We start from the raw sequence: 27,405 nt of genomic DNA, 5'->3' as shown, positions 1-27,405 counted from the left end.
CGACAACAAAGTTTTCTGTCTGCGGTTCAACCTTTTGTCACCCTAATTGACACAGGCGTTTAGCCGTCGTCTGTTGTTTACCGACGGGATTAGGGGCGCAGAACAACCCTGTCTTACTTTTATCTTCCAGAAGTAACGCTGCCATATCTCAAACATTCACTCAAATTTGATGATCTGGGAGAAGAACCGGCGAAGGGGCAAGACGTGGAAAAACCAACATGTCCGGCTGAGATTTACGACCTCGGTCGCGGACATGTTCCTGTATCTTTCCGCGACTCGGTCCGCCGGGGTAAAGAAATTGCAAATTTGTTCAATGTCAGTTGGATGGGTTGACGGTTACATCCGCCACGGTTTATTTTGTGGTTGAATGTTATGCTCCAGAAGTTTTGAGAGGTGGGAAATGATTTACTTGCAATACGGCGAATTGAGAAAGCAGTAATCGAACTATGAAGCACAAACATATTTGCTAGCTTCAATACGAGAAATAGTTTGATGTCCGAATTTGATCGTTTAAAAGTCAAATTTGAAGAATTAGTTGTATTTCAATATTTTCAATAGCTTTTGATTCAATGCACGATAGGCCTACCAATTGCTTTCAAACAGAATTCCGACTAGTTTTTATTGAAAAATATTGAAAACTAGAAATGATTGAGGAGGATCGGTTAATGTCGTTTGACGGCTAAGGCTAAACGATAAGATTGCTCGAAGCAAATACAATGCAAACGATGAGTTAAACTGTTCCTACTAAAATCTCATCGAAACTATGTACTGGAAGTTTTCTCATTAACCAATTCAATCCAGCATTAAGACATTAGATCGATTGATCTCTACCAGGAAATAGATTCCATTCTGAAAGACATTAGTTTTCATAAAAAGCAATATTTAGTTAGAGCTCTAGGAAGCCAATTACGACCAACTGTCAAAAAACTGCATTGAATCCCCAACATTCTACGAAAGATTTTCTTCACTGCAATCAAACTTATTTTCGGATAGACTTTGATTTAACAACCAAAAGCCAATCGATAAGATATCGGATATTTAAACTTACCGATCAACTATCAAAGTGTGTCCTTTGACAGATCGTTTGATCACTACCAGAAAGTGAGCTGCACAAGTAGGTTAGCTGGATACACTGAACGAAAGCTCCTGTCCCAAATTGAATGATTTGTAATTCATTCGGATGCAAACATGCATATTCTCTATTTTGAATGAAAATAGAATAGTATGATCATCTACGAAGTAATGAACAACAATCATCCAATTCTACGATGACTTTTAGTACACATCTGTATGACAATAACTAGATAATTGAATTAAGATGACACAAATGGAAAACATACAACTTTTGAGTGATTTTATGTTATCCTACGTTCCAAAACAAAAATCATTCAATTATCGTCTGAATTGCCATGTGGAAAGATAATGATCGTAAATGTCAAATCATCTTTGTAAACATTGAACAAACATGGCTTCAGCATCGTGATGTTCAGTATTTCTTCGTGTATTTCACAAGTAAGTGTATAATTATCAAGATTTATTTCTATTTCCAGCATCATTTTGAAGAATACCCACAACAACAACGTGATCTACCCAATAATTGTGGTGCCTAATAATGGTTCACGACAGTTTTACTTCGGACCACGCTTTGGGGAGACACTTGTTCCTGAAAATCTGAAATTGCAGTATGCATGGGAATACTTTTCATATTAGTGAATAAAAAGCAAAATAATCATGATGCTTGAATGAATGCATGTGATTAAGTATACAAAACCATATTTGTTTGGATATTATTTACCTAAACTTAAATTTCTTGAAAATATAAAAAGTAACCCAGTTCGGATTGTTTACATCTGTGTATGAAAGTCATTCAATATGAAACATCTTTTGGAACGATAAAAGTCATTCGAAGGTCGGCTGATTTTCATCCAGAGTGATTTGTAAACAGATGATTTTGACAAAGATGAAAATCATCCTGAATGTGTCTGAAAATAAGTATGGGGCTCAGATGAGGCAAAAATCATTCAATTAAAGGCGGTAGATTTTGTTCAGTGTAATCTGGATCTCTGCGACTCAATTATCAAAAATGGAATCTTTACGTCAAACTGTCAATACCTAAAAACGAGCTTGAATATGGCTAAATTCATTGTCGGCAAAATGGCTTAGCAAGTGCGATTGCGCTATTTAAGAATAACACGGAGGGATTTAATTCTGATCAAGAACCAGCGATCAGAAGTTCAACTTGTGGCTTTTGAGGTTAATCGATAAGTTTCTAATCAAATGTCTATCTTTAAAGGTTGGATTATGTTAACCGTCAGAGTACGTCAAATTAGAGTACGTCAGATCGCTTCAAGTTTTGACAAATTTGAAAAGAGTAATCGACTCTATCGTTCATTTTATGAATCATTTAAGCCCGAGAAAGGAAACAATTGCCAAGCGGGTTGTGTTGCATTTTTTTTTTTGAACCTGGAAAAAACCTGGAATACTCAGGGAATTTTGGCCACAACCAGAGAAATTATTTGAAATCATTAATACATGACTTTGTCAATTCTGCGCAAAATATAGATGAATCAATTGAAAAAAAAAAATTTGGCTGCGCCGCTACTAAAACACTACTTGGGTTCTTCAGTTCTGGTATTTAATTATTTTGTGACGTTTATTTGGATTCTTTCCCTGGATATTCTGAGTATTCTGCGTCATTTGATTCTTCTGATTCTTTTGAATCTATTGAGTCTTCCGAGTCTTTTGAGTCTTCTAAGTCCTCTGAATATTCTGAATCTTCTGAGTCTTTGGTAGCCACGAAAAAACGTCTCGCTATAAGGTTTCAGTGAAGTTTTTACATGCTCAGGGGTCTGTGAAACCCCTGTGTTGAGAAACATTGGTTTAACAACACAATGCTTAAGTCGAATTGCTCGTTTTTTACATGCTTCAATTTGCAATGTCCGCAAAACGCTTACCGACTGCAATTCAGCCAGCTACAAGCAGTGAAGGCTCAAGTTTGGATGGGAATTCAGTTATTGGAAGCTTGACTTGAGCCATTTGACAGATAATCGATAAGTTTTCTGTCAAATCTCCATCTGCTTGCCGGAAAACGAGCTGGAAAATGATGTCCATAAAATGCTTAATACCTGACACAATGTTTTGGAGTTTAACTCGTATTATTTGACATCTTTGAAAATTAAAGAAAATTTTACGTTTAATCGATAAGATTGCCATAAAATCTCTCTTTTCTAGATTAAAAGCAATCTAAGAATGATGCTTATAACAAACTGATAAACTGCCCGAATAAAATTTATTTGCAAAAAACGATTAGAATTTTGGCTCATACTATTTGACGTTTTTCGAAAAAAAGGGAGATTGATTGAAGTTTTCCAATGTTTAAAGAGAGCAATCAACCATATCGCGCATTTCTGAATGAACCTTACAGTTTACGGTTGAAGTCCGGAAAGAATACCGAAGGGATCCTGAGGATGATTTTAATTCCAAAGAGTATTTTAATAGAATTTTGAAGCAGCATTTGACTGTTAAACGATAAGTTGTTCGCCAAATGTTTATCTTTCCACCGTCAAATTAACTAGATTGAGAAGATCATCAGTGTGCTCATAAAACTCGCCCGTCACAACAAAAATCGTAATGATTTGAATCATTTAGATTTGATTTGATTGACTGAAGTTGTGCAAACTTTGAAGAGAGCAATCACAACTATCGCGCAGTTTATTGATGGTGAACTTAGATAACGGACTTAGGTTCAAGAAGCATACTGATGGAATCTTAAGGTGGATTTTATTGCAAAAGTCGATAAGATTCAACTTTGATGCAGAATTTCACGGTTCAACGATGAGTTTTTCGTCAAATGTCTCTTCATTGGAAATGTGCAAGTTTTACTAGTATCAAAAATGTTTATTCCGTAAAATAAACTACATGGTGATGATCATCAGTGTGTTTATAAAACTCTAAAGAGCTCTCAGCCGTCATAATCCAAAAATCGTAATAATTCGAATTATTTAGGCTTGATTAGATTGATTGGAGTTGCGTAAACTTTGAAGAGGCAATCACCTCTAGCGTGTGGTTGCATAGTTTAGATAGTGACTAAAGCCCAAGAAGCATAGGGATGGAATCTTTTGGTGGATTCAATTGCAAAAGGTGATTCTATTCAAATTTGTTGCGGAATTTGACGTTTAAACGATAAGTTTTTCATCTAATGTCTCTTCATAGGAAAACGAGCTGAATGGTAAATAACACAGAGCTCGTTTTGTGAGAAGAAACATGTAGAAGTTAACTCGTATAATTTGGTTTTGATTAAACTTTTTGGAGTTTTGCAATTTTTGAAGATTTCACCGCTTATTATATGAGTGATGAATGAAGATTACTGTCAAAGCCGCTTCGAAATTTTATCAAAACTAGAGTTTCTTCCAATGAGCCTTCTCTAATCAAAACATACTTTGAAAAGGAATCAAAATCCATCAAAAAATCACCATAAGTTTTTCGCCAAATCTTTATCTCTTCACCGGAAAATAAACAAGATTGTGATGATCATCAGTGTGTTCATAAAACTGGGAATAGCCCTCGGTCGTCACAAGAAAAAATCGTAATGATTCGAATCATTTGGATTTGATTAGATTGATTGAAGTTGTGCAAACTTTGAAGAGAGCAATCACCTCTATCGCGCAGTTCATTGGTAGTCAATTAAGATAACGACTTAGGCCCGAGAAGCATACGGATGATATCGTTAGGTGGATTCTATTGCAAAGAACGACTGTATCACAATAATTCTGATGCAGATTTTTCATGCGTTTTTTCTAATGTCTAATTCATTGGAAAACGGGCTGAATTGTTAAGAACACAGAGCTCGTCTTGACGAAAGTGATTATATAAGTGATCAATGAAGATTACTGTCAAATCCGCTTCAAAATTGCTATTATATAAAGCATAGTCTGAAAAGGAATCAAAGTCCACCAAAAGATCACCATTTGACTGTTGAACGATAAGTTTAAGAAGCATTCCGAAGGAATCTTTTGGTGAATTCTGTCATAAAGCGCGACTGTATCTCAATTCTGATCCAGATTTTGACTGTCAAACGATATGTTTTTCGTTTAATGTTTATCTCTTCATCGGAAAACTGACTCAAATCTAAAGAACGCAAAGCTCGTTTTGCCGAAAGAAACCTGTACAACTTTGACTCGTATAATTAGGTGTTGATTTGCAAAATGATCTCACAGTTTATTTTATGAAAGTCAAAGCCACTTCGAAATTGTATCTCCATATAAAGGATCTCCAATCAAAACATGCTTTGAAAGGGAATCTAAGTTCACTGAACTATTTAATCGATATGAACCGATCCTTCGAAACATTTGGTGAAATTGGATGGTAATGCCAAACCTGTTTTGCTAAACGCATCAAGCAGCAATGACAGTTTTGCCAAAGCCATCAACAGCTATGAAAATTTTGTGATTGGGACATTTTTGAATGCTTTTCGAAAGGGATTAGACAATCCGACGTTTGGATGGTGTCGATTGACAGATGATCGATAAATTAGTTCCGTTTGACAGTTGATCGATAAAATTGATGGTCGATCTTTCCGAAAAAATGCCAAACGTCACAACTCGAATTTAAATTGGATGAATGTAGATGAACTTATCGTTAAACAAATTAGATTTTCCTTACATTATCTACTTTTTCTCAATGATAAGTTCTTCTACTTCATCTAAGTTCATCCCCTAGCCTACATCAGAAATCAAGTTCTTAGTTGGAAATAATTGTCACTCATAAAATTATGAATAAATGACAAAAGAAGTGAGAAACAAATGAAGATAGAATAAAGAATTCTAGGAATAATTATGACCAAATTTTTAACGTTTTGCGTGGTGCAGTTGACAAATAAACGATAAGATGTGATCGTTTCAACGTCTCAACCAGTACTGCCTAAAATGCGAAGCGTTTGAGGTCCAAATTCCTAAGACAACTGACAACGCACACTATTTTGAAGTCCATGAGAAGATTGTCGCTAAGTTTCACGAAGAAATACCTACTGCTGTGCGTACCGTAGGTTATCGACGGGTCTATATGAATGTGTGCGTTGCGAGTGCGCGCTTATCAAAATGTTGATCCGCGCAGATTTGCTGACTATCTCGGATCAAGTAAGAACCTCTTCGGTGCTCGTGGCCGTGGTGTCTGAGTGTCACACGATGTGTGGGGAGTCTTCCGGCTTCTGGCAGACACTATCAACTGGCAACTCGAAACATCAACTCTGTTGATCCAAATAGTGGTTCAAGAATGCAGCAGAAGGGGGGTGGATAGAAATGGGAAGATTATGTTAGTTAGGATTTTATAATTCGGGGATTATTGTTAGTCGAGTTTATTTTCGGTTTGGGTTCCAACGGACCGTTTGTTTACGCTCTGTGACAGTTCCAAATTGTTTGACATCGTTCTATTTATTACACACTAAATTGACAGTACTGAAACATAGCATTGTTAATAATTGAGATAGCAAAGTGTCACGAACACCTTTACACGAAACAAAGAAAATTATGTGAACATTGCACTACTCTACCCAGAACATTGGATTGATTCGTAGGAAAAAAAAAAACGATAGAAACGATCAAATTTGACCGTTTTCTTGTCAAATTCAACTGATAAACCCAGAATTCATATCCAATATAGTTTGATAAACTTCAACAACCATTCCTAAGACGGATTCACATTCCAATCCAATCAGACAAACCTTTCTGCGCAGTTTCCCGACAAGCGTTAATCACACACATTCTTCGTACCGGCTCCTGGCTTGTTTGATCGAGCATTATCGTCACTTATCAAACTAGCCGTGATCGGTTCTACACGGGGAACCTGTGTGATTTCAAGAAATCAGCACCCTTTTCAATTATGATGAGTTGACATATTTCGTTGGCACCGTGCCGCCGCGATCGAAATAATTGCAAACGAATGCGCGATCATCCGCACTAGGGATGATCGCGGCGTCGCCGTCGCTGTCACTTCGAAATCCAATATGGCGGCGGCTGATTTGAATGGGACTGGCAAATCAACGATCGTAAATCCCCGAGCCCCATTACATGATCGTTTCGGGTGAAACTTTTTTTTTACGGATGGACCATCATTGTCCATTCCGATCATATTTTAGTCAGATACTCAAAAAACGGCGAAGTCTCGTACAATTGAGGTTATGTAAGGTGCTGCTATGGATGACAGCAGTTTAGGAGATCTCTCCCCGAAAAAATGGCACGATTCAACATCAGACAGTGCAAACTGCCCGGCTGATTGATTGACTGATTTATTCAAGACCAAATCGACGTTAGGGGTGCCGCATCGCAAACGAGGGAACACGTCCTCCGCGCCACGCCGGATAGTGTTCAGCTGTTCAACTCGCACGAGCTGCTGCTGCTGCGCTACGTCCATAGCTTCCGACACACATGGAGAGGTGTATGTAAATAGATCTCGAACGGCTTTAACTAGTGCAACCGGTTGCCCTCAACCATGGAAAATAACAACATATCAACAGCAGCAGCCGGAGTCGTAGTCTCTGCTTGTGTGCGCGGGTATTTGAACCGACCACGGACAACCCGATCAGTTTGCACGGCTAGCGATCGCTCGAAGGTTCCCCCCCCCCCATCATCACTCCGTACAAGACCCCTACGAACCGTGCGTTTGTGACCTGACCGTGAGACGGACGGACGAGCGAGCGCGTGCGGAAAGGCGGTCGAGGGGGCGGTCTTCAAATGACCATACGACGCGGCGGCGAGATGTGCAAATGTTTTATTCATGGCGGCGGAGGGGCCCCCGACGTGCTCGTTTATGTTAACCAACGTAATGTAATTGATTTGAAGCGAAAACGATCTTCATAATAGACTATAGATCGCATCGATCGGAGTCGCCGCATATCGATCGGTCCAAGGGATGCATTGGGCGATCACTGATCGTTTTGTAATTGGATCGGTTTGACAGTTAAACGATCGGATTAGATCGCTCATCTGTCACCGAGAGGGATCGATCATTCCAATCTTCTCAGCTTCTCATCTGGTGACAAACGGTCGCGATTTTGCTCGCGAGGGCGTATCTGAAGGTGCGAGACGTGCGATGATACTCTAGATAAGGGCCAATTGGACCGTTGCGCCTCGCCACAGCGGAATGAATGGACGAGTCGTTGGGACGGAATGAATGAACTCGCTCTCTGCTCGTCGCTATGGAGTATCGGAGCTCAGAGCAGCGAGGCAGAGCCGGTGGCGACAGTTCAAAGCAATTTTGCACTGATTTTTATTGGCTTGTTGTGCGCTATTTTAGTTCAACTACGCACGAGGGTGAGGGGCTAATGGAGCATCAGGGACGGAAAGCGGGAGGCCCTTGTATTGAAATGGAGACCAGTCAATGCGGCAATGAATAAAGAGGTGCCGTTTTTTCCGGCGATCATTGATTTCATGAACGAATGGCTGGAACTGTAACGTTGTGTGGCGGTGATGAGGGCGCTTCGCCAATGGAAATGAGGGAGGAAGGCCGATATAAATCATCATTACCTTGACCCTGGGAAACAAATCTGGATTGGGGTTATGTGTGGGAATGCGAGCGACCTGTGCGCAGTTGTACAGGTTGATTCGTTAGAGTTACTGATCATTGTGAATGACTTTATGGATTGGATCGTGCTGTTGTGGAATATTCTCAAGTTTTTGAGTGCAAATGTCACTTTTATCGTTTGACAATGAATCAATAATTGAATAGGGTCCTAAAGTCCTGTCCCAATGCAATGCCTGCTTTGAGCACATCGCATAATATCCATCAGGGCACATATGTTATCATAAAAATTGACTAATACTATTGAACATCATTCATAATTGAAAAGAGAGCAGAAAAAGCTCTGAATACAATACAGATTTTACTCAGAGAATCATATTCGCTGTGTGGAATTACAAAAAAGCATTATACACCAGTTCTCTAGAACATTGAGTGAAATTCAATGAATAGGGGAACATGGTCCAATTCGGACCTAGTAACAGTTTTTTGGCCATATCTTTTCAGCACGATGAATGGCATGAAAAGTTTTATGTTTTCGAGAAAGCGCAATTCAGCGCGCACATTTTTCTCTCAGAGAGTTTTGTGATAGCTCCTACCAGGACATGGCTAGACATGTTTGAACCAACTTCTCCAAAAGGTCCGAATTGGACCAACCCTGTTCCAATTCGGACCCCCCATGTTCTAATTCGGACCAGCCTATATTTCATCGTTATTTGCAATGTTAGTAACAAAATATTACTCAGATTTGTTTGGTATCAAAGCTTATTGAACTTTTTCTGCAAGAGCAAGCATAAAAAATGAACTCAATGTATGAGAAATTTCAAACTAATTCGAGTCAGAACAAGCTCAAGTGAAATATGAATTTCATTAAAAAATATGTCGGAAACTTGTTCAAAATTGGGTACGGTCAACTATTCCTGACTCGATTTTGAAAAGACTATCGTGTATGGGAGCTATCGAGATAAAGTACACATATTTTCAAATTTTAGAGCTTTTTTTTATTTATTTTGACAAAATACATTCTAAAAAGTAATTTTGAAGTTGAATATTGTAAAATATTCCACACATTGAAACTTTGCTATGAAATATCGGGTTGAAAAGGTGAACTTGTATGGGAAACTGAAACAGACAACAAACAGACTCGAAGTCTCGGAAATTCAAGTTTGAGAAGTACCTACTTATATTTATGGATTGAAGTACACTATATTGAAGGGACTGCATTTTCCTTCGAGCTTGTGAACAAAAACACAGTAAATCGGATAAGGGATAGTTGACTGTATTGTTCTTATATACTACTCGTAAACGTTTGTTTATAGCGTATTGCCAAACTATTTTGGATAAAGCTTGGCTGTGGTATTGATGAAGATGCTTTTCAAGTTGCTGATTTATTGATTCCTTTAGTTTTTGGTAATCTACCTCATTTCTTAGATTTTTTGCGAAGCCATTTTCTTGACCGCAACAGAAACGAAGGCACTGTTAATCAATATTACAACTTCTGTGATTTTCGATTGAGTCGGGAAGATTTTCACGGGGTGGAGCTCTTAGAATAGACTGAGTACACGTTGAAAAACAAGAGGTCCGTATTGAACCATATCAAAAGGTCCGGATTGGACCAACACACATTTTGAGATTTTCAAACTCGTTGAGCACAAACGGTGCATAGACATATCAAAAACATATGGTCAGATGAAAGCTTAGGCTAGGGTGATTCGATTATAAAATAACACAGAGAGATTGGATAATTATTGTCGCTTATAGAAGCTTGGAAATAACGCCAACCGACAGTACACCTGAACACTTCAAAACAATAAACTAATATAAAAATCAAACGTAATAACTGAAAGGCGTCAAATTTATTGTGTTAGATCTAAGCCAAACGGTGAGCAGAAAAACGGTACCCACGATCTTTACAGTAGCGCCAGTATTGAGAAATGCTTGATGGTCCGAATTAGAACAGGGTCCGAATTGGACCAGGTTCACCTACATTTTGAATCTTTAGAATCAATAAAAAAGAGGAGCAGTTTCGCTCACTAATATAGAGAATGAGCCTTAAGAATGTTGTTATCAAGAAGAGAAGAAGCTCAGTATAAGTCACTGCTACAGGTATAAAACTTACATCATTTAACGATCGAATCCTTCTACTACTGATGATGGTTACGATTATCAAGCTCTTATTCTGATAAGAATGATATGGTTTGAAGTGTCGTTCGAGAATGCATTGACAAGAGCTCAAGAGATCTTATTATTCAACTGTCAAGCTGTTGAAAAAGAGAAACTTTCAATGACCGACGCGCCTCCATCGTTCAAATATCAGGAAGTCTTGTTGTCTGGAGTATCTTAAACACATGTATGTGGAAAAGAGACATATCTGGCGATTATAAAACTGTCAATTCGAGCAGAGTTTCCTCAGAGAAATGAGCAAAAATTGCTTAGAAAAACGAATGAAAGCTAAAAATAATAAATAATTTTTATATACCAGAGGAAAGTCTCACGAAATGTGGCGAATAATGATGTTCTCCTCAGAGAGCGGATTCAGCTCAGTACTCTACCGGATTTTGTCAAATTTGAAGCTAGGGCTCAAAAGATAAACTGATCTTTATGATCTTAAAATTGAAAGTTCATTAATTCGTTAACCATTCATTTTGTAACACCCTGATTTTTTTGTGAAAACGTTTCCAATAATATGAATTCCTCGACAGTTTTGAGGAAACGTCTTGTTCTTGATTAATCCCTCTACCGGCAGTTTCATTTTTCACCGTCAAAAAAAAATCAAATCGCGATAGCTTTTTTGTTTCTCAATAAAGGATGGTGCATTTTTTTTAAAGTTCACATAAAACTCTTCTAGTTTAGGAATCCGTGTCGATATTAATCATTACCGATCTGATTTTGAAGATATTCCGATGTACCTTGGGGGATCGACATTCTACATATGAAATGTCTTAGGCGGCCATTTTGTATCCTCACATGAATGATCGAAACCAGTTCAGTAAGCAAAGCAGAGCAGCTTTCAAGATTGATGCCAACATTCAAGTTCACAAACAAATGTTTAACAGTAGAGAAGTAGATATAAAGAACAAAAGCTAATCAGTAAATGAAGCAGAACAGCGTTGAACATTGAAATCATAACCAAATGTATAAATTAGCTGGATAGAAGATTCATAGTTTAGTTCATCAATACTTCTGATTATCATCGAAGCTGAGTCAAGAGTTAAAGCTGAGAAAAACTTCTCTAGTAGAATGAGCAAAAATAGATAAGAGTAGCGTTCGATCCTTTGATCGTGTCGCTAGCTCCTGCGGACGATGAACACTTCTTTGGCGTTTATCGAGCTATATCGCAAATCCGTTTAGTCATCAACTGTGGAGATGCAGAGGTATACTCGGTCACTGGTAAAATAAATTGTCTAACTAACATTCTCCGATAATCGTAAGGACGGTGCCGGTGCCGTTATTGGGTTTTGAATTTAGGTCTCTCGATTTATGCGCATTAAGAATGTAAAGTTAGTCCAAAGCCCCATTTATTGAATCTCTGTGGAACTTCGATTGTTCTGCTTAATCACGGAGTAGCAACTACGTATGAGTTACATGCATGGCCTGATTCTCTACTCACCGCATAGTAATGCACATGCGCTAGTGTCTATGCACGAGAAATCGCTAAAAGGTAACGCGAAAAATATTGGAATGGCGAAATGCATCTAAAGATTTATTTCTTAAAATTGGGAACTTTTTTCGAATAAAATATTTGGTACCGGTTGTACGTAATGATAATGACTATCACGCCTACCAAATATTTCTTCGAATAATGCTTTCATTTAAGAGAGATTTGAAGTTGGATGCCTTTCCCCATACAAAATTAAACGAGGAAATTTCTGTAGATTAACTGTGAACAAGAGCAAAGCAGGTAATTCATTGTGCGGTCATCTATGCTCATCCTCATGCTCAGTAGAATGAGCAAAAATAACCTAATCCAGCTTATTACGAACGCTAATGGCTGCCGAAATCAGGCTCGCTTTCTGGTAGGGATCAAAAGATATGACGTTTGGCTTGGACAAGTTCAATATTGGGGATCGACGCAAAGCTAAAATGCGTAGATGGCGCTCTTCTAGAATAGGTATTAATGCATCTTAATCAAACTTTCTAGTGGTACCTTTGGAAGAAAAATCACCAGAATCATTCAACTGACAAGGTTTTTTCCAAGGAAATCGTAAATATTCATTTCATTTTGAAAAACCTTCGCAACATAACTTCACTTTTGATCGCCAATAAAACGACCCAAGCCGAATGTCAAATCGACTGATCCTAACCAGAAAGCGAGCCTATTTGCGGCAAGCATTAGCGTTCGTAAAAAGCTAGATCAGTATAGAAGAATAGCGATGAAGATTATATAATTACCAATTGTTCAACTGAGTGAATGGCGCTCAGAATTAAGTAAAATAGCTAAATAGAAGTCGTGCAATTTTAGATACAATGAACTGAATATGCAAAGAAGAATGAGCGGAAATAGCGGAACAGGACGAAAACATTGAAATCATAACTCGTGAAACTAGCCGAGTGGATGATTTTTGCTGAGAATTAGACCATTTGACAGCTGATCGATAAGTTTGATAATCGATTTCATCGATTTGCTGTCAAACAACACAAGCCAATCGTCAACTTGCTTGATCCCTACCCGAAAGAGATCTTAGGGCAACTTTACCGGGGGTCCAAATTACTAGCTTGGTACAAGTTTTTGCACCGATGTTGCAAATAATATTCCAATTTTATTTCATACCAGTTTTCTGGTCTTTTTTCGGATCAGGCTAACGGCCAGGTCCATTTCTGGACCAAGATTTGTGCTATTTCAAATCAGGTTTGACACACGTTTGTTTACCAGTTCGGATTACCCACCCCCCCTGAAATAGCCAAGCGGGGTCTACGAAGTGAAAAAGAGTGATATAAATAAGAAGAAAAGCGTGAAAAAAATCCTCCAGGAATTCATACAAATACACCTTAAGGAATCATCAGATTTATTCTCCAGGGAATCTTCCGGGGAAGTCCGCTTAAAGAAAACTCCAGGAGCTTTCTCAGGAATTTTGCAAAAGTTACTCCAATGTTCCTACCAGCATTTTCACCAGGAATTCCTCCTTCGATTTCTTCTTGGAATTTGTTTCAGACATTGACATCCGGAGTTTCTCCAGGACCGCCTCCAGAGTTTCTCCAAGAATTGCTCCAGAGTTCATCCAGGAATTCCTCAGAAACACTCCGGAATCTCCTAGGAATTCTTCTGGAGTTACTCCGAGAATTTTCCTGGATCCTCCAGAGTTCCTCCAGATAATCATCAAGATAATTGATGTAAAGCCAAATAAGCAAGTAAGTAAGTAGAGTTCCTCCAGGAATTTCTGAAGAGTCCTAGAATTTCACCAGAGTTCCTCCAAGAATTATTTTTTTCCCGAAATTCTCCTAGATTTCATCCAGCAATTCATCGAAAGTTCCTCCGGAGTTCAAGCGGGAATTTTAGCGAAGTTCTTTCATAAATTCTTCTTCAGCAGCAGCTTTCAGTAAATATCAGGTGAAAAAATCTAGCTTCCGGCAATAAACTTAAAATTTTGCTGGTTCAATACTATTTTTTTTTAAAGCTGCCCTTCGTTGTAGCGGACCTTAAAAAGCTGGACCGATAACGGATTTCAAATAGTTCAGTAAAAACCTTTGAAAAGGGCGTAACTGCTTCTGTGAACTGCCTTTGACTCATCCCATGCAAACCAACTCCATTATTGAAAAGCGGACGACTTTCGTTTACTTATAAGAAAAAACAATATACGTCATGTGAACTTCATTTATGCGATGTAAGTAATCTCAAACGATTCTGCTGGATTACATAAGATACAATTTAAGTTTATATGACATATCATGTAAATAAAATTGTAGAAAATTATAACGATAGAATACATGGGTGGACTTTTACTTTTCAACGATTTCATTGTTTAAATATGTTCACAATTCATTTTTTTTGAAATCCAAAAAAACTCCAAACCTCGCTCTCCAACCATATGTACATACCGTTGCCGCTTTCTCGATTCCCGACTTCTTATGTAATGCTTTAGAAAACTTCTAAGTAAACCACCAACACACACTCACTCACACAAACAGTAATGAAGTCACCGACGGGCGACGGGAATCATGTGTCACTCATTGTGCCTACTTCGATTACTTTTCATCGGCCGCACATCATTCCACCTTCTTCCGCTCATTATTTGCTCCTCTTGTCGCACCTACTTACCGGGGAAATCGATACGTCGTGTGGCGACAACGATGACACCGAAAGTGCCGTTTAGAATTATGTAACGCGTTACGTCAAAACCGAAGTTTTAAGGCGAATCTTTTTTTCAAAAAATGGATGCATTAGCTAAAAGAAGTTTTCAGCGGATCTTGCATCATATGACCTGAAAATATGTTGGGAAACGACTTTAATTGTTTGCCTTGCACAACAGAAGAACATTTAAAGTCAGGCTCCCGAAAGTCGTCCGTTCTGGTTCTCATCCCACCACACTTTGAGTTCCATCGAATTGGTATTGGTGCCCGTTTCCGCGTGTTCTCGCACAGACTACCACAACAATCCGCGCGAAACTGAAGAAATGAGTGATCGCGAGCAATTGACTGTGCGCAAAATCGTCCGCACTCATTCGTTACCGATGTGAGGAGGCAACTCACGCGACGTGAGTTACGACAATGGCTCGCACTCATCTGGCGCCCTTTATGTAATGCTGCTGCTGCTGCTTCAGGCGGTGGACTTTTCCCATTATGGGAACAGGGAAAATTGAGGAGGCCGTTTTGCCATTTTTTCTCGGCTCCCGTGGAACGGGATTGAGCAATGTGTCTTCTCCACCCATGTAGGGAGAAGACGGCTTTCTTTGTATCTGATCCTGAACGGGAGACACAGACATGCTGGGGGATGGGGTCTCCGAAGATGGATGGCTGGTATTTTTAGGCTGGAATTCGCCAGAAAACCCATTTGCCATCTATCCCCTTGCATAGTCCGTGTCGTTAGGGGTGTTTGTGTGCGATTCTGTGCGCTACGTGACCTAGATTTTCCTCGGAATTGCCGCCGAGCTGGAGCGAACCATTTGGTTTGGACCGAAGTGGATGTGCAGGAATTTCCCGGAATGAAATACAATTTGATTTCGAGGTTTGATGGAAATCCATTACAGGATTTTCTTCTTCTCTTGGCAATACGTTCCCACTGGGACAGAACCTGCTTCGCAGCTAAGTGTTCTCATGAGTACTTCTTCAGTTATTAACTGAGAGCTTTCTTTGCCAAATTTGCCAACTTTGCATTCGTATATCGTGTGACATACTCTCTATGTCCATGGAAGTCAAGGAAATTTCCATTTCGAAAACATCCTGAACCGACCGGGAATCGAACCCACACTTGTTAGCCGCCTACGTTACCACTAGGCAAAGGAAGGCCCCAGAAGATCGAACTGTGAAATTTTACATCGGGCTGTGAACTGGTTCTGGGAGCAGCAGTATGTAACTAATCAATCGAGTAAATTGTGAAAATTGTCAATTATCGGCTGGTCGCCAACGACATTTGGACGTGCTGTTTTCGGATAAACATGTTTACCCCGGATCCGGCCTGTCCGGGCCGGTGTTCAGGGGATTCAACGAGATGTGCTGGTTTGCGCTTTTCATTACCGTTCGGGTGAGAAAAGTTGGACTGCGGTTTGAGGAAAGCGGTCTGGAGAAGTGTTAATTGAAATGGACGCGCACTCGGGAGTGACGACATTGCGATCGGGGATTTATTTGATTTGATTGTCGAACCGGTGCAGATTGTTTGAGAGTCCAATTATTCGAGTGGGGTGTTGAAGCGCAATTTATTTGACATAATTCTTTGGAAAAGGCTTCGTCTGGGGTTGCTCCAAATTTAGAACATTACTCATATTCCGTACATTGATGATTGCAATATTCAATGTACTACAATCAGCTCTCCTTAACTCGATATGTTGTATGTCGATATCGAGTTACAGAACCAAACTAAAAGTTCGTTGTCATGGCTACGTCGAGGGTCCCTTGGATCACAGTTGTTTTTGTGTTCTAAAATTCAACACCTCCCTAACCCGAAAGTCCGCACAATATCGAGTTATGGAGAGATGACTTCAATATCAAGTATTGAAAAGTTGAAAGCACTTCAACGTGAGATACTTGAATTGTGAAAGGATTGATCATCTTGTGAAGAATTTTTAATGATTTCCTGAAAAAAAAATCGAGCGTTCAAAATTTGGGATAAAATGATACTTCGATTTCGTTGTTTCCACGATGAGTAAGTCAGAATGCCGAATAATACGGCAAAATGTATGAATCCCACTGTTTCTAATTTGGTCTGTTTTATTAATGTCGCGAGAAGGTGATTCATATCTTTGGGATCACTGCAAAGTCGAATCCCATTTTGTATATTTTTTCACTCTGTTCTTAATTGGAGCTTGCGAAATTGTACAGATAATTGTAGTGAGCGAACCATTGTTAATATACAAGTTTCGGAAATTATGACGTTTTAGGCGATGGTCACGTCCATTGAAGATGGAGAGAGGTTTGCTATCAGAGACCGAGCATACCTCTGCATCTCCACGATTGTATCTGGAACAAATATTAGCTTTCTACTGAGTATCGTGCAATCAACATGTGAAAATCTAGCAGTGACTTGGATTGCTAAATCGTATAGTGAATTCTGCGGGAATACAGTTCAATGTTGATTTCAGGTATTGCAGACAAACAGACGAAACTCTCGAGTCATGGTCCATCGACAACTTTTTAACGGCAAGTGCATTGTTTCCAGCATTACAATTTGGCGAACATGTTTTAATTGAAAGCAGTTATGAGTGAAAGATCATTTTTCGCTCTAAAATATGGGGGATTTTAAAAATACTTCTCTCAAAAGCAAATCTCTGCAATATGTTCCAGATTTGTTTCGAATCTATTCCTTGCCTATAAAACGATAAACGCTTATATGACATTGATTCTTATTAAGGATAATTGTTATCAAAATCAAACGCGGACTGCTTTCCTAAAACATCTAATTTGATTCTCAGTTGAATCCACCTTGAGCAATATCACACCATTGAACAGTAAATTGCATTTGTTTTTTTGAGAGTAGAAGAAGTTTCACGTGTTGCTCACGGAATTCAAATATAATTTTAAGGCTTTCACCGGAGTTTCTGACATAACGCTGAAGGTCATTCTCCTAAATCTTGAAGATTATGCTGACGGCAGCTAGGTAACGATTGAGATCAGAAGACATCGTAATTTATTATGTAATTATTGTACGTTCGCCAAGTTCGCATACATTTTACAAGAGTACATAAGTTCGAGTCTCAAAATCTTTGCCGAAGCCAAACCAATCAAGAAAGGAAATCATGCAAACATGATCCGATAATGTCAAAATTGTGCAAAAACGTTGGCAGTTTCATCAAAATTCAAGATAAATGTCGTAAGTCAATCGCAATTTGAATCGGACAAGCAAAGGAATCTTTAGGACGTATCACCTAAAGTAGTTCGATGAAACTTTGAGATCAGGGAAAATCCTACATCTCTGGCTATCGAAAAATCTACTTTCGAAAATCGATCTAAGTAAAATAAAAGGATCGAATACCATAAGTATAATAGTTTAAGTGCTCAACAGTTCGCCAAAACGAGATGTGAGCTTTACCGAGAGCTGATAGTGACGTTATGCGGCTATCGGTTGAAATATGTCAAGATTCAACGAATTTTTGTTTGAATGTATGACGAAAATTTGTGGGACAAACTCTCGGCAACATGTTCAATGTAACTTTCTGTTGAGCATTGCTGAAAGGCTTCAGAATAAGTATACGAGTGGAAATCTAGCTGCAATGTAGCTGTTTTGTTTAGAAAAACCTTTAGGATGTTCAACATGTCTCAAGTTTCCAGAGCCAATCCAGCTTTTTACTAGCGCTAGTGGCTGTCGAAAACAGGCTCGCTTTCTGGAAGGGATCAGTCGATTTGACGTTTGGCTTGGGTCGCTTTACAGGTCCGTCTATGCATTTGTTTACATCGGTGGAGGACCGGTGCTAACGCGGGGCTGTCATTTCCATAGAAGAACTGTCAAAGTGAGCTCAGCTGATTTCCAAAGCCAAAGCCAAACGTCATAGCATTCGAACCCTACCAGAAAGCGAGCCTAATTGCGGCAGCCAGTAGCGCTCGTAAAAAGCTAGATATTGGAATGCTTCTTGGACTTCAAAGTCAAGGATCTTCGTAGCCGGTTACGTAAAAGCTCTTCTAACTAGTTTTATCCGTCCCTTGAACTAGAACAAATGTCTAACATACAAGCAAGATGATGTTATGAGAAATTTTAAAGCTTCTGGCTTACCTAAACCTTAAATTCTTAAGGACCAGTGATCAAATTGTGAACAATCGGGATACCTTTCGATAACATATCCCAGCACACAAAAACTATGCAAACGTTGTCAACATAATCATAAAACTTATCGTTATTTAAATTTGCGCACGTGTTCGTGACACCGCTCGGCGAGAGCTCAATGATCGGATCTCTCCATCAAGAGGACCTACAATCGGGAAATTCCGCAAACTGTCATTGGCTTTAGCAATGGGCGGTATGAAAAAAAATGTAGTAAAGTTCACTATTGTGCTCTGCAAAATAAATCCACGAAATGCGATTGTCTGAAAATGTCGATATACCGTCGCAGTGATAATAAAAATCACCAAATGTTTCAGATTAAGCAAATTTGAAACATTTGCGTCCTTGAAGAACGAAAAAATCCAAGCCTACTTGAGTTTTGACGTTGCGTTTGAATTTCGCACATGTCTTCTGCGCGTTACCGCCGCCGCTGGATGTGGATTTAAAATGAGCGCCGCAATACATTATCGGTAGTAAACGCTACATTTGGAACACGAGTTGAACATGTTTGTGTCATTTCTCTTCCTACACCTTTCGAACATACTACAAACAACGCGTTGATATGAATAAAGCTAGTATTTACTAGTGATCCTTTATATAAGAGATAGGCGAAAGTAAAATGGAATGATTTGGCAACATACCAGCAGTGCTGAGTTTGCTCAGCGTCGATAATAATATTTTAACACGGATATGACTTCCTCATTGCAAAGAAGTGTATTTTGTTTCGTTATAGTTCTTTTAGCTACATTTCCAAACTAATAAACAGCAGAAAAATCAACAACTGAATATTGCATTGACAAAATTTCAAAAAGGGAAAATATTCAATATTTCTCGAAAACTTATTCCGACTCAAATCAAAAAAGTATACAAACTTACTTTATCAATTCTACGTGTTTCGCAGACGAAATTCTACACATTTCGCTCTAAACCAACTCGATTTTTCACTTTTAGAGCGTTTACTTTCCGGATTTACAAAACGACGAAAGTAAGATTTTCAACTTTCGCTACCTAACCACTACTTTCGCCGCTCTGCTGTATGGAGAGACAAAGTGACTTATCCACGAATCAAAACAAAGCACTACTTGAGCCGATTTTACACTGATACGAAAACGTCGAAAGTAACTGAATAATTCGGCTTATCATTTTGTAATAAAATTATTGTGGGAAATAACAGGAACTCCCTAGTTTTTTATCGCGAGCTTATTATATGCAAAATTTAAGCAATGTACACGGCGAAAAAATGTTAAAAAGGTGATTCATTTTAAAACAGTTTTAGAAGACAGGTTGTGATTCTTCTGAATTAATTTTCTCAAAACCGTATGGAAGTTACTAACGTCGATTTGAAAAAGTAATCGAGATTTTTGCTTTATGCAAGAAAAACTTTTACCCAAATAATTTCAAAAGGATTGCATTACTCCTCAAGAAAGGTTCAAAACAAACATAACGCATGTTCGTTTGGCTCACACTTTGACAGTTCTCACTGCTCGATTGGATCACACTTTGACAGAAATGTCAGCTTCCGCGAATCTATCTTATAAAGAGTCACTAGTATTTACTACAAAGCTACTGGTAGTTAGCTTCAGAGGTTGCTACTCATGCTTTGAGATTATTGAAATAAATGGAATAATAAAAATTTGAGAAAATCATGGGAAAATGATGTCTGCTTTGACATTTCGGTATTTTGAGATTTCAGTAGAAATTTTGATATTTAGAAAAGAGTTTTGAGACTTCGGTAAGGAATTTTGAATTTATTTGAGAGATCTGGTATTCTTTCTGGCGTTACGTCCCACTTGGACAGAGCCTACTTCTCAGCTTAGTGTTCTTATGAGTACTTACAGAGTTGTTAACTGAGAGCTTTCAATGCCAACTGAACATTTTGCATGTGAATATCGTGTGGCAGGTACGAAGATACTCATTACGAGAATTATGTTCAATCTGGCATTACGATAACTATGTTGTTTCTTAGGAATTCTCGAAAATCGGATGGATTTCAGCTATTTGTAGAGTAATTCTTAATTTCATGTGAGAATTCTGACATCCCAGATTCTCTGATTTCCTTTGGAATCGCTATAGTAATTCTGGGTTAGGCATTATAGATTTGCAAAAACATTTCTGGGATTCTGAAAGCCATTCTGGTATTCTTCCGTGAGATTCCTGCAAATTATGGTCAAAATCTTTGGAATTCTTGTAAATTTTAGATCCTTTTGATTTCCAGTTCCGTCGGGATTTCAGAGGATATATTCAATTATAGTATAAACCTTCGAATGTCTGAATGTAAAAATGGTAAAAAGAAATCCTTAATTCAACCACTATTGTGAGAATTTACAACCACTATTGTGAGAATTAATTTTTATTTTTAAGAATTCCAGGGATAGTACCGGGAAACCTACCAAAATAACGAGAATACCACAGAAATACTAAGAAGCCCATATCCGTCATCGGAGTTCAACATGTTATTAAAAATTCACAGAGGAAGTTCAAAATTCTACCGCTATTTCATCAAATTCTCAGTACTGGAATCTTGAAAATTCTAGAAACTTTATAATATTATAATTATTACAGCAGTTATAAAATTATTAAGTTTCTAGAATTTTCAAGATTCCAGTACTGGGAATTTGATGAAAGATCCCTCAAGATTTCTAGCTAAAATTATCAGAAAAATCTTTGTTGTCAAATCATTATAAAATTGACATGCACATAAATGCCAGAGTTATTGCAAATTAACACTTCAAATTGTGTAAATTTACATAACCTACATTAATTTGTGTTCATGATGGATTACGCAATGTATAGCAGAAATGTAGTAATTAATATTCATATTTTTACCAGATTTGTCGTGTGAATAAGCGACTAATTTGTCATCCCCTTTATATGCATGATTTTATTGATTTCATGCTGCACTCTGAATGGATTTTTCTTAACGTGCAGCATCAGTCACTGCCTATGTTCGAAAGTAGTAAGTACTACATGTTCGAAAGTTTTTTTATTCATACCTAAAGTGTAGTAAACTTTGTGGATTTTTTCTTTTTTTTTAGAGTGGATGCTACATGTAGTAAAGTTTAACGATTTATATTCATACCACCCTATGACTCTCCACAGATAACAGATGTTTATGCTAGAACAAACATTTTCTGAAAATATTCAAAATGAAACTCTTTGCAATCACTAGCGCCGCCACACAGCGAACTGCATCAATCAGTGGTGAGTATCAGTATTTTGAAATATTTTATATTCACCACTAACATCGTCATAGGAACTTAGCGATGACAGCGCCACCACTATGTTGCTACTTGTGTTACCAAACAAAATGACCGTTAATTGTATTACACAGTTTTACAATCGGACTTCAACATATGTTATCTGTGGACTCTCTTTTGCTCATTCGTTGAAAATCAAAAGGGTCTAGCCTTGGGCCAAGGCACGCTAACAAAATTCAAGTCGGCCTATAAAAAAGGCCCATGCCTGGGTGCAAATCGAAAATGGGCCAGGCTCACCACATTGCTAGCAGTTTTCAGAACAAAATCAATTAAAAATCGTCGAGCAAGAAATCACATAAATTGATTTAAATACTGAGAAATAGGAATTGAAAAGTTGGTGAACAATATTCACATCGAATTTTCTCAGAATGAACAATTTGGGGATTGGCCCTTTTGAATTTATATGCGAGAATTCAATTAATTATATTGTTTGTCAAGCACTCAGATAGTTTGCAAAACCCCCAAATGTTTTAGCTTGTGGTTTTCAATCAGAATCTTGTATGCAGGGTTCTGAGTTGCCGTATTAATGATGCGGAATCTGCGATTTTTCACGCTAAAGGAGAATGCTTTTTCGCTTCCTCATTTGAACACCACATTTCGCTTACACTTATTTTCACTAGAGTTACGATGAAGGATAACCAAGAATGATTCCACTCTGGGGATCCTACGACGATCATGATAGTTATAATTTTTCCGTACTTGATTTGATCATTTTGCGCCATAGAATTGTATCGTATTATGTCATGCTTGCTTTTTTCGTATATTCCTTCAATGTTTTTCATTGTTACTAATTACAAACAAACAATTAAATTAAAAATCTTCGGTTCTACCCGTCGCTTGACCCAAAACTAAGATGACGTCATGAGAAATTTGACAGCATCTGGCTTATCCACAGCTTGTTAAAGAGCAAACGAGAGAGAGAGAGAACTCCCTTGTAAAAATGACCTATGGTAACCTCTTTGGCAATCAACCGCAGACTAATTCATTTAGTTTCGGCTAAGGCATTGCCAAGAACTAGACTGAACGTCTTTCCTGAAGACAACATCGTTCTAAAAAGCAGAGCTTATGACATGCGTGAGGTTATGTTTAGGAGTCCATTAGAACTCAGACAATCCGAACTTCAAAACTTAGGTAGTCTTCTTCTTCTTTTCTGGCGTTACGTCCCCACTGGGACAGAGCCTGCTTCTCAGCTTAGTGTTCTTATGAGCACTTCCACAGTTATTAACTGAGAGCTTACTGTGCCAATGACCATTTTTGCATGCGTATATCGTGTGGCAGGTACGAAGATACTCTATGCCCTGGGAAGTCGAGAAAATTTCCAACCCGAAAAGAACCTCGACCGGTGGGATTCGAACCAACGACCCTCAGCTTGGTCTTACTGAATAGCTGCGCGTTTACCGCTACGGCTATTTGGGCCCCAAAACTTAGGTAGTATATCCATCTTTTTAATCCCGCTATTGACTGTCGCAAGCAGGCTCGCTTTCTGGTAGGGATCAGGCGATTTGATGTTTGGCTTGAGTCGTTGCTGTTGAACGTCATATCGTTTGATCCCTACCAGAAAGTGAGAATATTTGCAGCAGCCGTTGATTATCAGAAAAAAAATCTGGATTGAATACAAGGATTTACTGATGAAACCTTCAATTTTGGACTCTCTTATGTGAAAATTATCAGTATTCACAACAAATCTCAAAATAGACTCGAAATGAATCTCAGGTTGAATTCGTGACCAATGCATACAAGACCCGAGGCGAATCTACGAAAGATTTCCAGACGAATCCTTGATAAGATATGAAAATTTGCAACGAATTCCGCAACAGATTTCCAGTTCAATCCCTGACAAGATTCGGGACGAAAACACAAGCAAAATTCACAATAAATGATGAATCTAAATACGCAGTACAGGGTGTTCGCACATTTTCATTTAATCCAGCTGAACAAATTGAGCATTCCTACATGGTTTATTATCTTGACCTATTGCGTTCATAAGCAATAAGTTTGACACAAACCTGATTACAATTTTTTGAAAAATCAAGCCAAATGGGCTAAATGAACGTCATTTTTGAAGCTTTTTAATGGATGAAAAATGTCCTTCAAACTCACAAGATTTGAACCGTATACTTTTCTGATTCCAGTTTATCTTAATGCCAAGAACCTGTAGATTGTCGTAAACATTCATAGGAAAATTGGATTAATCTTTTGAAGAATTTAGGGAGAAAATATTCCTTGATTGACTACTGGTTCTCGAGGAAAATGACCCCGAAACATTGAAATGGGCGTATATCAGTACGAAGGTATCATTTTGAAATAACTAAAATTTCTGTTTTTTGTTAACATGTAGAAGTATTGAAAAGAGTGCATAGATATAACAAAACGATTCTCTGGCAGACTTTGGCATATACGATACGAATCATCACAGGATATAATTCGAGATGAATCCAGGTACAGGATTTATGACACGTCCTTAAAAGGATTCGAGACGAAACTGATCCGTTTCCCGAAATAAGGTTCGAGATAAAGTCCTAACAAGATTATAAAAGAATCCAGAGACAAAGTTTGCATAAGGCATTAAAAGGATTGAAGACATATGATTGGCGGATTCAGAACGAATTTTACGATAATTCCCTTCACAGCAATCAAGGCAAATCGAGAGTTAGAACTGAATTCGAACCAGTGACATTGTGCGAGACTAATTTATAGACAGGAAATTTCGTATTGCAGTATTTGTAATAGATATAACAATGCAAAACGATAGGGTCAATGAATGATTTCACGGCCAAAACTAACTGCTAACGCTGCTAATAAGAAGAGCAGATTTCATGACGTCTGAAACTTCAGCAATGTAAATTAAATTGTGATAACACCCCCTCTGTATAGGGAAAAAAATGTTCCATTCGGTTATGAAAAAATATTTTGCTGCAAATCAGCTGTCAAAAGCTTCAGGAAAAACAACTGTTAATGGAAGAAGCAGGAAGTGATACTGTAGCAGTACTAGATAAAAGACACCGTTCGGTCTCTAGATCGTTGCATGAGGGTTGATTTTTATCGTCTGTTACCCAAAAGACAAAATATGGCAATTATCTTCGTAACCACCGGATTGCCAACCGGAGAAAGCCGTTCCATAAGAAGATTCATGTTTTCGCATCATTACCAGGTATAAATACAACGGCTCATGTTTCTTTATTGTAGTTTGATGTGCAGCAAATATGCTTGGAGAGATCCCAAAAAGAATTCCACTAGTAATATCAGAAGATATTCCTGTTAGATTAGTCCATTAAGGTGCGCGAGTAATAACAATACTAATCCATCTACAACCTTTTTATGTCGAGAAATGCAACTCGAAGGATTCTTCAAGGAATTAACTGAGAAATTCATGAACAAAGCCCTCGAAAATGTCTGGGCGAATCTAAGGAGCAGCTACTCGGGTGATCGTCAGATAAACACCTGAAAAATTCTGACAGATAACGAGGAAGAATGTTTCGAGTATTTTACTGGATTTATTTGTTGAAAAATTCATGAATATATAACTAGTGAACGACTGTCGAAGTTCGAGGAAGTTTCAGGCGAAATTCATAGTAATTTCTAAAGAAATCATGGCAGGTATTCCTTGTATTAGCTTCCAAAAATATTGGAATTGGTTTCCAAGCTTCATATGCTTACAGAGCGCAAACGACGTTGGCTACGTCCTCACGTTTATTGAATAGATAATGTTATAAAAAAACTGCAGAATCTCCTGCAATTGAGTCCCAAAATTTTTAAAGGGATCTTGCTTTTATTAACCAAAAAAAACCAAAGAACATTTTATTGCAACTATTTTAACATTTTTTCCTGCTTAAATAACACTTTATCCATAATTAAACTTTAATTTAAAAAATGCGTTGAAATTTAAACCCTGGCAATTTCAGAAGTTACAAGGAAAACATAATAAAACCAATACTAGACAATATGACGTAATACATAGAATGATGGAAAGTTTCGTTAGTGATAAATGTTTAATTTGATCAGGATTGTATGGTGTTTAAGACTTAAAGTCAAGCAGTTGAGTGCTCTAGTTACAGCTTTAGATAGAGAAGCTAACTACAACGTTAGATAATCCTTTCCAAATTCACCCCATACATAATCCAACTCATTGTTCCGCTTTGCCCATTAGGCAGCGAACAGAACCGAATGATGACTCAACTAGGAGGGGCATTTTTTCCAGCTTAATCAATATTATTATGCAACTGAACGTGAGACCGAACGCGACCGAAGAAGCTTCTTCCCCAAGCTCACAAAACATATCGTTGGATAGGTTCCAAAATTTGGTTGGAAAAAATCCGGATGTTACTTTTTCAGTAACTGCGACAATTATAAAGATCCTTGTTCTATATCTTCTATAGAAAGATGCAGCTTTTCGATGAGACTTCCCCTACCGTCGATGCATTTTTTCCACCCAGTTACATAATGAGGCAGTCCCTTTTCCCTTCGGAAGAAAACCCTTTTTCCAGTAACCGCCGCTAAGAACCGAATCGAATCTCGTCGAAGTGTTTGGGACACAAGGGGGACAAGTAGTTGGGAAGTTCATACGGAGACGTTCCGAGCCGTGCACGATGATCTACCTACCTCGGAGGACATGACCTAGGATCAGGTAGGCCGTCTGTCTGGTACAATGATGGTGATGATGATGCTATTCTAGATTAAGCGGGGGATTCCCCCGGAACAAAAAATCCTCAGCCTTACAGAATCACAGTGGAACCGCTACCAGGTTGCGCAACTGTTTTCTTCCCTGGCTCTTGGCTCTGTTGTCGTGCAGGATCCTCCAAGTGCCTCCTCTTCTGCTGGTGGTCTAATGCTATGATGAAAGACATACAAGGGGTGGCGGTCACTCGCGAGAAGAGCGCCTGGTTGGAAAATGCCATGCGAGACGGGAACTCACAGGACGCGAAAAGCTACCAAACAGAATCAACTGACCGACACCGATCGAAGCGAAGGGTGAGCGTGAGTGCCGACGACGGTTTTCCGTTTTTTTGGTTTTGTTGTTAGCGTTTGGTGGATTTTCGCGACGGTTGGTGAGCGAAAAATGAGTGCCACGGCAGCGAGAGAAATTCCTTCCGCCAAAGGGGTGCCACACAGGAAAGGAAGTGCGCTCTTGGCCTACTTGGATGCGGCGGGAATGCGGGGGTCTCTTTTTCCGAGTTTTTTTTCCTCCTCGACGAACAGCCGCGGGGCAAAAAATCGGCGAAAACTTTTATTATT

At 38.5% G+C, this 27,405-nt stretch overlaps 1 protein-coding gene across 24 annotated transcripts in view; it reads right to left on the bottom strand.

Annotated features, from left to right (window-relative positions):
• Positions 1-27,405, bottom strand: part of LOC5575790 (sodium/potassium-transporting ATPase subunit alpha) — a 223,133-nt gene that overhangs the window by 46,813 nt on the left and 148,915 nt on the right. For 11 of the 24 annotated variants that reach the window (XM_021837794.1, XM_021837796.1, XM_021837793.1 and 8 more), the window contains one exon: positions 26,773-27,001. The exons of 11 other annotated variants lie outside the window; for them this stretch is intronic. In XM_021837794.1, the coding sequence (XP_021693486.1) occupies positions 26,773-26,784 (12 nt within the window). In that variant the 5' untranslated portion in view covers positions 26,785-27,001. Of the gene's footprint in view, positions 1-6,026; positions 6,245-26,772; positions 27,002-27,405 lie in introns of all 24 variants that reach the window. 2 more of the 24 variants (XM_021837811.1, XM_021837810.1) reach the window with 2 other exon arrangements.

The sequence above is a fragment of the Aedes aegypti genome, chromosome 1, assembly GCF_002204515.2.
Source record: "Aedes aegypti strain LVP_AGWG chromosome 1, AaegL5.0 Primary Assembly, whole genome shotgun sequence".
Taxonomy (NCBI): Eukaryota; Metazoa; Arthropoda; class Insecta; order Diptera; family Culicidae; genus Aedes; species Aedes aegypti.
Note: the sequence above shows the minus strand (reverse complement) of the source record. Positions and strands in the feature narration are given on the sequence as shown.